The 12,065-nt window shown below is 42.6% G+C and overlaps 1 protein-coding gene across 1 annotated transcript in view; it reads left to right on the top strand.

Moving 5' to 3' along the window:
• LOC138526211 (fibrous sheath-interacting protein 2-like) overlaps window positions 1–12,065 on the top strand; it is a 1,971,501-nt gene that overhangs the window by 1,385,744 nt on the left and 573,692 nt on the right. Inside the window, exon 6 of the mRNA XM_069636679.1 lies at window positions 5,579–5,815. Within this exon, the coding sequence (XP_069492780.1) occupies window positions 5,579–5,815 (237 nt within the window). The remainder of the gene's footprint in view (window positions 1–5,578; window positions 5,816–12,065) is intronic.

Below are 12,065 nucleotides of genomic sequence, written 5' to 3'. Positions count from 1 at the left end.
CCCCAACTTAATACCATTTTGGGCCTTTTCACCTTTTTTGATGCAAACAGAATTATCTGTGTTTTTTTTTAATTCATGGTCAAAGAATGTCCAACGGTAAAGCATCCCAGCTCTTCTAATATAGCTTTCATGACCTTAAATGTGTGATCTACAATGACAAGGTCATCAGCATAAAGTAATGCTGTGACCCTTGTCACTTCAAATTTAACTGGCCAATTTGTATTATTTTCAAGCCGTCTTATTAGCTGCGCTAAATATAGATTGAATAACTGAGCAACTAACAAGCAACCTTGTTTTACACCTTTTTTGATCTTAATCGGTCTTGATAATCATCCTTCATTATCCAGGCATATTTGAGCGGTATTTTTAGAGTGAAGCTTCATCAGTATCTCAAGCAACCATCCTGGACATTTCATTTCATATAGTATCTCCTATAACTTCTTACGGTTGAAACTATTAAAGGCTGAGCTAAAATCTATGAATGTTACATAAACCGCTGGATTGGCCCTCTGCTTTGCTCTTGTCGTAATAGCGTCTAGAAGACGAATATTATGCCTAGTACTTTAACCAGATCTAAATCCAGACTGGAAGGGATGTAATATCTGATTAGCATCAGACCAGTGTTGCAGATGCTCTAACACTAAAGCAGTTAATACTTTGCTTGTAGAGACTAATAATGAAAGTAACTGGTAGTTTTCAGGCGCAGTTCTCATACCAGTCTTAAATACAGGTATTAGAATCGAGGTGGTCCAAGAGGTGGGTATATGTTTTACATACCTTTTTACATAGTACACATAGTAACTGGGCCCAAAAATGGCCAATTATCTCTTTAATATCTTTCCTAAAAAACTTTAGAGGCCATTCGTTCGCGGGTTAACCTACATTAACAATTGGTAACTCTTCATACATACTATTCGTAAGATATGTGACCCATTATCTTCACACATGGCATTTAGTGGTTGCAGGAGGGAGTTACCTCTAACATTGTTCAGCATTTTCCACAATGAGCACATATCCCCTCCTTTCAAGATGCCTATCATCCTTTGTCATTTCGGATTTCATTTCTCAGCTTTTCTGCATCTTCGCCAACCCCTATTTTTGTTGTTCAATATTTTCTTTTTTAGATTATAAAAATTCATGGGTAAGTTCTGCTTTTGTATTTTACGAAGCTCCATCCGATGAAGGCGCCTCACTGCCAACAACTCACCGTCATAGGATATATTCAAATTCTTCCCAGTAGCAACAATAGGGGCGCCACAAACCAAAGCAACTTCAGATGTAGTTTTTTTTTCAAATGTTCAATATCATTGCTTTTCATGACGTTTATATCGAGTTTCAAAGTATAAATTAATTGGCAAATTCTTCTAGACATTTTCTTAATTTTTGTCACATTCCATTTTATTTTAAAAGCACTGTTGTTAACGTTAATATTCGTGGGACCCCTTTCGTTGGTACCTGGATAAGGTATATTCATCTTGGCATAAATCAACGAATGGTCACTGTGTGGCATCTGGATCACCCGAAAATCACCTATATAATCAAGCATATGTGCATTCTCACATATATAATCTAATGTTGTAGATTTATTACCACTATACCATGTACATTTTCCAGGGGTGTCACTTTGTGTTCTCCTGTTAAGCGACCATATCTCCCATTCCACCAGAGAATTATTCCACACAACCCCCCTTGCGTTGCTCCTAGGCTTCTCCATCACATTTGTTACTGTTATATTATCAAAACTTTCAGCCATCGATGAAATTCCACACTGTGCATTATAGTCGCCACATAGGATTACCATATTATTTCCTCAATTAGGAGCCATTCTGTCATTACAGAGTCAATACAATCATGTATCTCATTCGTACAAATCCGAGTAGGCGGATCATATATATTGATAAATAATATATTTGGGGCAACTGACCAATGTTTGGCCTTTATTTGTACGGGTAGCACATTATCATTGTCGTATTAAAATATTATTTCAGCAGCAAAGTCATGGTTTGCCCCAATTATCAAACTGCCATATGGTCTACCTTTGTCTCCTTTTTTTGCATTTTGTTGAAATATACAATGGGAGTCTATATGGTAATCCTTTAGTAGCCACATCTCTTGAAGCAGAAATATAGAAAATGTAATGAGATGATCAAGAGATGCAGCTAATTTAAGAAAATGAGCGTGTCCTCTCGTATTCCATGATGCAATCATACACTCTCATGGTTGCGCCATTTCCATCTGACCCAGCAACTCTTTTAACCTTTTCCAACCTGCTTCATTATCAATAACAGTATCTGACTGTACAAAAGCCATACTCAACACTTCGGCCTTGGAATTACAACAATGATCACATTGAGAGAGTAAATTGGGAGATGGGATCTCTTTATATAGTTCGTAACCAAGAAAGTCCAGGGATTCTTCTTGGGAATGGATCAAGGTGGCTGTAGCCAGAAGGACACAATGAACTAATGTTATAGCTCCAAATTCACATTTCATAGATTCAACAAATTCAAAATCACAAGATTTCTCAGAGCCAGTGTTTTGGTGAATAACTCAACTAATACAGATCTATTTATAGAGTTCTTAGTTCTCTTGTCCGTTCTTTCACTAATAGTTACCACTCTGTTATTTAAGGGACACATACGTCCATTTGCCAGATTTCCCCCAACAATTTCACCTTCGGGCACTGCATTAGAATTCCTAGCTGCAATCACCACCTTAATGTGAGGGATCTCCCTATTATTAGTCTCAATGACAGTTCAATTTTCCTGGACCACAGACTCCACAGAAGATTTAGAATTGCTTATCTTACTGTCTTGCAACAGCCAGCTGGTCAGTGTACCCGTTTTCTGGTTTTGCCTTTTTGTTCTGCGATTTTCCAGATTTTGAAGATGTCTAGATTTACATTTCGGTATCCCTGTCGAGGTTACAGTGGAGTTTAATGATTGACTTTGCTCCAACACTTGGTCTTCAATGCTCTTGGGTAAAGATGGCTTTTTCATTTGTTGTTTCTGTTTTTTTTACCAATTGTCTGCCTTGTTTATGTGTGGGATAGGATAATAGAGATTTCAGTTATGTTTAAGAATTCCGTGATACTTTGTGATTCACAATTGACATATCTCCCCCCACTTGTTCCATAGTTTTGGCCATAGGAGACATTTTCATTTCCTTATCAGCACTTTGTGTTATCAAATCCTTATGATGGCGATAAAATATCTCTAAGATTTACTTTTGTGTGTTAACCTATTTTATTTCTAAATGTTCTCATAGGCAAAGTGTTGGGCTTGCTGAATATGTGTAACATGAGGCCACTTTGAACATTGTTTCTTTTGGTTCCCAGTCCACCCCTGCTAGGAGCAACTAAGCCTGAGTTTCTCTTTTATTTCAACAATTCTCTTTCACCCCTCTGCCTACCTCTACACCTTAAATATGTTGATTCCCACACTTATAACTTATAACCACTTTGGGGCTGTAACTGTAACCCTACAATCCCCTGCCTCTAAGCACTTAACCAGAGCCGCGCATCCCTGGCGGCACTTACTCAGAGCAATGCTGCCCTTATTGCACTTCCCCTTTCCCACTCCCTGGCACTTCCCCCTTCTCTCTACCCCCCTGCACTTTGTGTTATCGCACTTGCACGATCTGAATGACACAAGGCCTAGTGAGATTGCTTTTTTGTCCTCCCTCTGTATTCCCTCCCTTGTCTTGTCACGCCTAGAAACACTTATGTACAGGCCCGTTATAAATGACTCATCATATCATTTAGAAGCACACCATGTGTGAATCGTGTTTATGTTATATTTAGTGGTTTTAACATTTTGTCTTTCTGCGGCACGTGCAAGCTAATATGTATCAATTCTAGACAAAAAGTAACACTAAAAGTAACACATCCCATCCATAACGAACTACACTTCGATAGATATGCAATTGCAACATTGCTCCCAGTTTGACACCACCCCAGTCATCAATGCGGTGCGTGCAACATGAACCCCTCATAATCATGGGGGCCCTTCCTGACCACCCCAACAGAGTTGAACGGGTAGATTGTGGAGAGAAATATCTCCATGTCGGGGAGACCCCAAATTCACCTGTTTGCGACCAACTCGAACAAAAAATGCATGATTCTTTGAGGCGATTCACTGTGTTACCCTGGGAGTTAGACATCATTTACACATATCCCCCTTTCTGCTGATTCCACTGGTGCTGGCGAGGTTGAAGTGGAGCTAGACAACCATGATCTTGATGCACCGGACAGGGCACAGAGGACTGGGTGCCCTGTCATGTTGGACATGTTGCTATGGCCTACATGGAAGATGGTCTGGAGGGAGGATCTACTCATCATGCAGCAGGGTACTTCACCTCAACACCAGAAATCTCAGACATCATGCCTTGATGTTTAGAGTTTGAGGTACAAATATTGGGATCTTTCAGAGGATTTTGTTGGGATAATGCTCTAGACAAGGCTCCCATCAACCAAGTCAATATATGCTTGTCAGTAGAAAGAATTTGAAACCTGGGTCATGGATATACAGGTGGGCCCACTGTCAAGTTCCACCTGCAAAGTTCTTGAATTTGTGTTCTCTGTGGCCAAGTCAGACCTTAATGTAAATATGATAAATATTTGGAACCTCCTTCTATATTCAAGCACACATCCAAACAGGGTTCCCATTTTTAGGTATATATATATATATATATATATATATATATATATATATATATATATATATGGGGCTTAGGGGCTGTAACTGTAACCCTACAATCCCCTGCCTCTAAGCACTTAACCAGAGCCGCGCATCCCTGGCGGCACTTACTCAGAGCAATGCTGCCCTTATTGCACTTCCCCTTTCCCACTCCCTGGCACTTCCCCCTTCTCTCTACCCCCCTGCACTTTGTGTTATCGCATATATATATGCCACAAGGTCAAATTGAGAGGTTGGAGTGGAATGTTCCACTGCTCGATTGTTGGATGTGGATGTATTGGTTTGATGGATGAATGGCTGTTGGAGTGTAAAGCTTGATGGCCATTCGTAACTGTTTGGTGTCTTCACCTGACTCAGTTGGACATTGGAAGGTCATTAGTTGCATCAAAGAAAAAGGAGAAGCCAGAGAAAGAATGTGAGACAACGGGCTTGTGGTACAGGATGGCCATGAACTAGAGCCTTATTGGAGAAAGAATATTACGTCTCCACAGGAGTTGCAGGAAAATGTAGTTTGTTCTGTGTTCTGGTTCATTGTGGGAAGTTTGTTTGCTGCCAGAGATTTGAGTAAAGAAATGGAATCAGAACATGCACAATGGAATCAGAACTTCCTATCATTATCTTGATTAGGGAATCTATATTGTATCCAATGACCTAAGATGATTTTCAGTAAAATATTTTTGAATTGGCATTTCTACAACAAACCTGACTTCAAATGTATTTTCTTTTTTTTTAATCGAGCGTACTTGTTGCCCCATCTGTGTTTCAGTACCATTCAATTTCCTTCAGTGATATGTTGATCATAAAATATGGAATGATACCTATGTCAGATGTTATTCTTTAAACATCACTTATAATGTGAAACTTGCATTTTTTCCTTTTAGGTTGTGTGTAGAAATTCCTTTCTAAATTTGGTAAACCCAGACATTACCAAAGTAGAACTTTTAAAGGATGTACAAAGCAAACAAGATCTCATTAATCGATTAGTGGCCCATGACATTGACCAGGGTTTGAAAGAGGTGGATGGAAATGAAGAAGATGGAATCGATGAGGAAGAGTTCACAAATGAGCGTATACTAAAAGAAGATAATTGCTTTCTGACTCAATCACTCATACCTACGGTAAAAACAGAAATCATTTACTTCTAATATAGTTTTCTCAATATTATTCACTAATGCACTTCAGCAAACTTAGAATGTAATGGAAATTAATCGAAACAATCCTATATTACGTGTACATTAATAAATACAACTTGACAATAAATCTGGAGGTTGAATTCAACAGTTTGATATGTTTGTTAAGTGATGATGCTTTATAGTACAAAGATCTATACATGTATCTTAAAGGGTACCTTATTATGGGCAACATTGTTGTCTTCTTTCTTCAGAGTAGACATGTGGAAATATTTCTTCCGCAGACCAAATATAAAAAAACAGATGTTATGTCAAGAAGGCAGCTGTGAAGGATAGCACTGTCAATGGTGATTCTATCAGAGAAAAAGTCTGTGTAGAACATATATTTGTAAGAAACTGTTTTTCGTTAATCTGGTGACCAGCAGGGACTTCATTTCACCAAAATGCCAGGGGTAGCGGAAGTGACATCACACGACCCTTGACCCCTGATGACATCACAGGAAGTGATGTCATTTGACCCCATCCCGAAGTGATATCGCGGGAAGCGATGGAACACAAACTTTCACCCGTTGACAAAACAGGAAGTGGCATCACATAGCATTGTACACTACGAAAAATATCACTATAACGTGATGTACATTTCATACAAGAATGTATTGCCATATGTATCGTTAAGATCAGTGTGTATAGGCCCATATTACCAAATTACTGTGAATGCAAGCAGGCGTCCATGACCAAATGATAATGATGTGTTATTATATAGCACTTAGGCTTAAGCGCTTTATATAGAAAAAATATACACCCAATATCACCCAACTCATTTATCGACCTCAGAAGGATGAAAGACTGAGTTGAGCCATTTAAGAACAGACCAAATCAGTGACTCACCCCCCTGAAGTGTGCCTGAAATAAACCTTTAATGAGTCTAGCAATTATTGTATAGAATTCCAGAAAGACACATTATTTGGTATTCCTATTCTTTCTTACTTAGGGTCAGTGCTGAAAGTATTAGACTTAGTATTGGCACTCCTGTTCTTATTTTTCTTCTTTTTTTAAGGGGCCTGAACAAGAAAGCCAGCCACTCCAGAAGTAAAGAGTCACATGGTGCTGGCCACAGCCCAGGAGCTTGAATTAAAAAAATTGTTTTAGAGGTCGCAAGGGAGACCTCAGAGGTCGCAGATGAGACCTCTGGCGACCCCTAAATGACGTCCCTGGTGACCAGTAAAAGAATGTTATCAAGAACAAATCTAAGATTATGACCAGAACTGGCTATGTTTGTGTGTGTTGCAGTTATGTTATGTTAATGAGTTTTATAAAGTGCATACACGCTGAAGCATCTTGGCGCTAGGAAGAAATCAGTAGGTAAAAAAATTATACTAGCCTAAAAAGAGAAAAGAAAATTTAAAACATATGCATTTTTAACAGCCGACAAAAAGAAACAAGATTCTCGGTGGCCCTCAGGGAAGCAGGCATGGAGTTCCACAACTTCGCTGCCGCCACAGAAAAAGAGCGGCCACCCACTCGTTCACGCTGATAGCAGGGAATCACCAGCAGACAAGCACCATTAGATTGCAATTCGCGAGTGGGCACATAAGAACGCATCTTCTCCTGGAGATACTATGCACCGGAGCCGTAAAAAGCCAGATGCACTATCACCATAGATTTGAGTCAGACCCGCTGAAGGACCGAGAGCCAATGAAGAGAGCGAAGGACAGGTGAAATATGGGCACCATATGGAGTACCGGTACAGATACGAGCAGCAAGAAAAGAGAGTTGCAGTAGTCCAGCCGACTTAAAACTAAGGAAGCTGTGACTAAAGGTCTAAGTCGGATAGGAAGAAATGGCAAAACTTTACGAAGGACCCGAAGCTGAAAGAATCCTGTTTTGCGAATGGCCCCAACTTGTCTCTCCATTGGGAGGCAGAACAAATTACTCCCAAGTTCCTTACCTCCGAAACAGGGGTGGGACATGGGCCAAGTTCCAAAGGCCAAAAGGCCGGAGACCACATTGGAGCAGGCACAGAAATGGCAGCACGAGGGCCGCAAAGGGGGGACACCACCAGGGTCTCAGACTTGTGCCCATTCAACTTCAGGTAATTGCTGCCCATCCACTTAATTACGGCCAACAGGCAACTCCTAAGCTGAGATGCGAGGCCCGGCTGGGAAGAATCCAGCCGGACGATGATTTGCATATCATCAGCATAGGAGTAACACCTGAAGCCGAAAGAGCGGATGAGCAAAATAAGAGGCTGAATATAGATGTTAATGTTAATGTTGAAGGACATTTGTACCGTGCACTATCACCACCAAAGTGGTCCCCTGGCGCTCTGGCGGCTCTGAAAAAGGGGAGGAGAAGGGGCGGGTTAGTGGGAATAAGCTGGAAAAGTGCAAGAGAGCAGTGATGTGCTGTTGGCAGCCTCAGACCGGTGGGTCCGTTGACTGGGATTGGGGTGTTTTATTCTCCGTAGTTGTCGTGTGCTGTTGTGCAAGTCTATGTGTGGTATGTTTTGTTGTTGCATTGTTGTGAAGTTTGTGCGGATTGCTGCGTTTTAGGCTTGTGGTTTTGTTTGGTTATAGTTTGAGAGGTGTATGCAGAGGGATGGAATTGTTAGTTGGTTGGTTAGTTGGCATTGCTGTCCTTGCAATTGTGGGATTCCATCTAGGTGTGGCACATGCTAACAGTCACATATATATCTAGATGCGACGCAAGCTAGGTTCAGAATTCTAAGTGTGGTGCATGCTAAGAATCACATTTCTAGCTAGATGCGACGCAAGCTAAAGTTCTAGTGTGGCACATGCTAACAGTCACATTTCTATCTAGATGCAACACAAGCTAGGTTCGGAATTATGAGTGTGGTGCATGCTAACAATCACATATGCTAACGATCACATTTCTGAAATTCCATCTAAGTGTGGCATATGCTAACAATCATATTTCTATCTAGATGCGACGCGGGCTAAGCTTGAGAATTCATCCAAGGTGTGGCATATGCTACCAATCACACCTCTGTCTAGATTTGGCGGGGGACAAGGCTGATCCCTGGGGCACCCCACACAGCAAGACCAAGACGGCAGAGAAAAAAGAAGCCAGTATCAATGTTTAGCTACGGTTGGCCAAAAAAAAGCAAACCAGGCCAGAATCTGACCTGACAAACCGGTTGCGGCCAAGCAATCCAGTAGTACCAAATGGTCCACTGTATCGAATGCTGCCGATAAGTCTGACAAAATGAGGGCTCCTGTACCCCCTTTATCGGCCAACAAACAAAGATCATTGTGGATAGAGACCAGGACTCTTTCCGTGCCTCAGCCTGGACGAAACCCTAACTGAAATGAACTCAGAAAGGAAGATTGCTCTAGAAAAGAAGTAAGCAGCAGAGAAAAAAGAAATTCCAACAATTTCATAAAACAAGGCAGCAAATAAATAGGTCGAAAATCTGCCAGAATAGACAGATCTAAGGAAGGCTTTTTCAAAAGCGGAATAACAACTGCTTGTTTGAGCTCAGATGGAATAGAGCCAGTTTGACAAGAGTCATTAACCACTTCTGTTAGCCACGTAGAAATATCTGGAGTGACCGCATTCAAGATTCTCAGAGGACTAGCATCTGAGGGTGATGCAGACTTTAAACCTCCTCAGTTGAAAAAAGAGGAAATACCGACCAACTCTGATCTGATGAGCAGAGAGAGTGCTGCGATTGCGAAATTGGAAACTCGGCAATATGAATCTCTTCCCGTATCAGATTAATTTTATTAGCGAAGAAGGCTGCCAGGTCATCACAAAAAGCTTGTGAATGAGCAATCTGAGGAGTGGCATCCAAAGGAGCAGAGAGAGCTCGAACAACAGAAAATAATTCTCAGGGTTGGTTTAAAGCATTTTCAATCTTTTTTTTTCTCCATTAAGTTTTTGTTGAACATTTTCAGAATACAGAAAACCAAACACTACTGTTAAACACCCTTCCAACAGTCATATAAACCAGTGTAACCCCCCCTCCACCCCTTCACCCTCCCCCCACATGCTTAAATATTACTGAGTACTGAATGGGACCGAAGCACTTTCAAAAGACGGGAGCACAGGTTAGGGAACATGTTTCAGACATTCGCTGACCCAGGAGGGTTTGAAGATTAGAACAAACTCAGAGGGTGACCAGGATCCTAGGCCCAAGAGCCATACATGAAGAAACCAGCCTAGCTAAGACAGAACCTTCAAAGTCTCAGCTACTCGCAGTCCTCATGCAACAGTACCGGAGTCCAATCCTGCAGGAAGGATGCCATTTTGTCATGGGTCATCGCAGACAGTTTCTCATGGGTAAATATCACCCACAGTTTAGACAACCACTCAGATTTGGAAGGGGTTAGTTTACTTTTCCAATTCTGCACCAGGGCTAATCTCCCCGCTCTCAACATGCCCTTTATTGCCTGCGGGGGGTCACCCGTGTGATCTTCAGAGCTCGAAACCACAAACAAGATCTCCAGGGGGCCTTTGGCAACAGTGAAACCCATGATGTTCTGCCCAATACACCTGCGCACACGGGCACTCCCACCACATATGGAACCACGTACCCCGAGAGCCACATTCCCTAGGACACAAGGGGGAGAGACCCTGATACATCTTGGACAGCCTTGCTGGGGGGAGATGCCACGCATGAAGAATCTTAAAGTTATGTTCCAACACGGCTGTATACAGAGAGCCCGAAAACAGGTTTTCAAATATTCTAGACCAGGTGGAGTCATCTATTACAATCCCAAGCCTCTCATCCCAAAAATGCTTGAAACCCTGCCTACCCTGGAGCCGGGCCGTAATCAGGACCCCATATATTCTGGAGAGCGACCCCCTATGAGAACGAGGCTCCATTATCACCTTCTCAAAGGGGGAAAGCGGACGCGCCAGGTCCGTAACCCAAGGGGGGGAGGTAAGAATGCCTTTGACACGGAGATACTTGAATATTGCCATCGGGCTATCCCCCATTGCCTTCACCAAAACGTCATAGTGCACAAAGGAGCCCTGGCAAAACAATTAGACAGCCCTTTCCAGGCCCATTTCTGACCATTTCTGAGTGTTTTGTAGACCCCTATTACCCTGGTCCAGGGGGGGACCCCAAAGAGAAGACAGAGGGGAAGGCCAAGAAGACAAAGCAAGATTCTCTCCAGAGGGTCTCCAAAGCTCCCACAGTACTACCAACATAGGAAGCGTCCTCACACGGGTTGGGAGCGAACCTGCTGGAGCCCACAACCAGTCTCTTAACTTTCTGAGGATGCGTATGAGAGTCTTCAATATACGTCCAATAAGTACGCAAGTCGTCTCTCATGTGTTCCAGCAAAACCCTAAGCTGAGCCGCCTTATAATACAGGTGGAAGTCAAGGAACCCGAACCCCCCAAAGGACCTCGGGAGAGTCAAGGTATTGTGCCTTATCCTCGGTTTCTTACTCGTCCATACAAAACAGTGAATCGCGAGGTGAAGAGACCTAAAAAAGGACTATGGGATTCTAATAGGAAGGGAGGAAAAGAGGTAAAGAAGGCAGGGAAGAATAATTATCTTAACGGACGCTATCCGACCAAACCAGGAAAGGGTCAAGGGCGCCCAGCCAGCGAGGTCAGTCCTAATTTTGGAGAGAATCGGGAGCTAGTTAGCTTCAAATATGGATCTCAGATCTCTCGGGATGCGAATCCCAAGGTACAGGATGTTTGAAAGCACTATTTTGATACCCTCCACCATAGCCCCCCTTATCGACCCGAGAGCTCTCCCCCACTGGCATCAAACAGGACTTAGAGGGGTTGATCTTAAAACCCAAGAAAACCCCAAAGGCTTGAATCAGAGAGAGAAGGTTGGGGAGAGAGACGTCCAAGTTGGTTAAGTATGCTAAGATATCATCCGCAAAGAGAGAGAGCTTGAAATCCAGATCCCCCACCCTTATTCCCGTAATCCTCGGATACTGCCGGATCGCTATGGTAAGGGATTCCATTGCTAGAGCATATAAAAGGGGAGAAATGGGACAACCCTGCCTAGTCCCCCTGGAAAGAAAAAGCTGATCGGAGATAGAACCGTTCACCAAAACCCTAGCTGAGGGCCCATTATGCAGGGCAGCAATCCATCGACAAAACCGAGTCCCCAGCCCCATTTGCTGCAGCACCCTCCCCATGTACGGCCACTCGAACAGGTCAAAAGCTTTCTCCGAGTCGATAGAAAGCAAAAAAGCGTCCAGGCCTCCACTCGAGGCCTCATGCATGAGGTCCAGGGTTTTCC

The sequence above is a fragment of the Ambystoma mexicanum genome, chromosome 7p (genome assembly GCF_040938575.1).
Source record: "Ambystoma mexicanum isolate Mex_15411 chromosome 7p, UKY_AmexF1_1, whole genome shotgun sequence".
In the NCBI taxonomy this organism is placed as follows: Eukaryota; Metazoa; Chordata; class Amphibia; order Caudata; family Ambystomatidae; genus Ambystoma; species Ambystoma mexicanum.
This window is presented reverse-complemented; position numbering and strand designations above follow the sequence as displayed.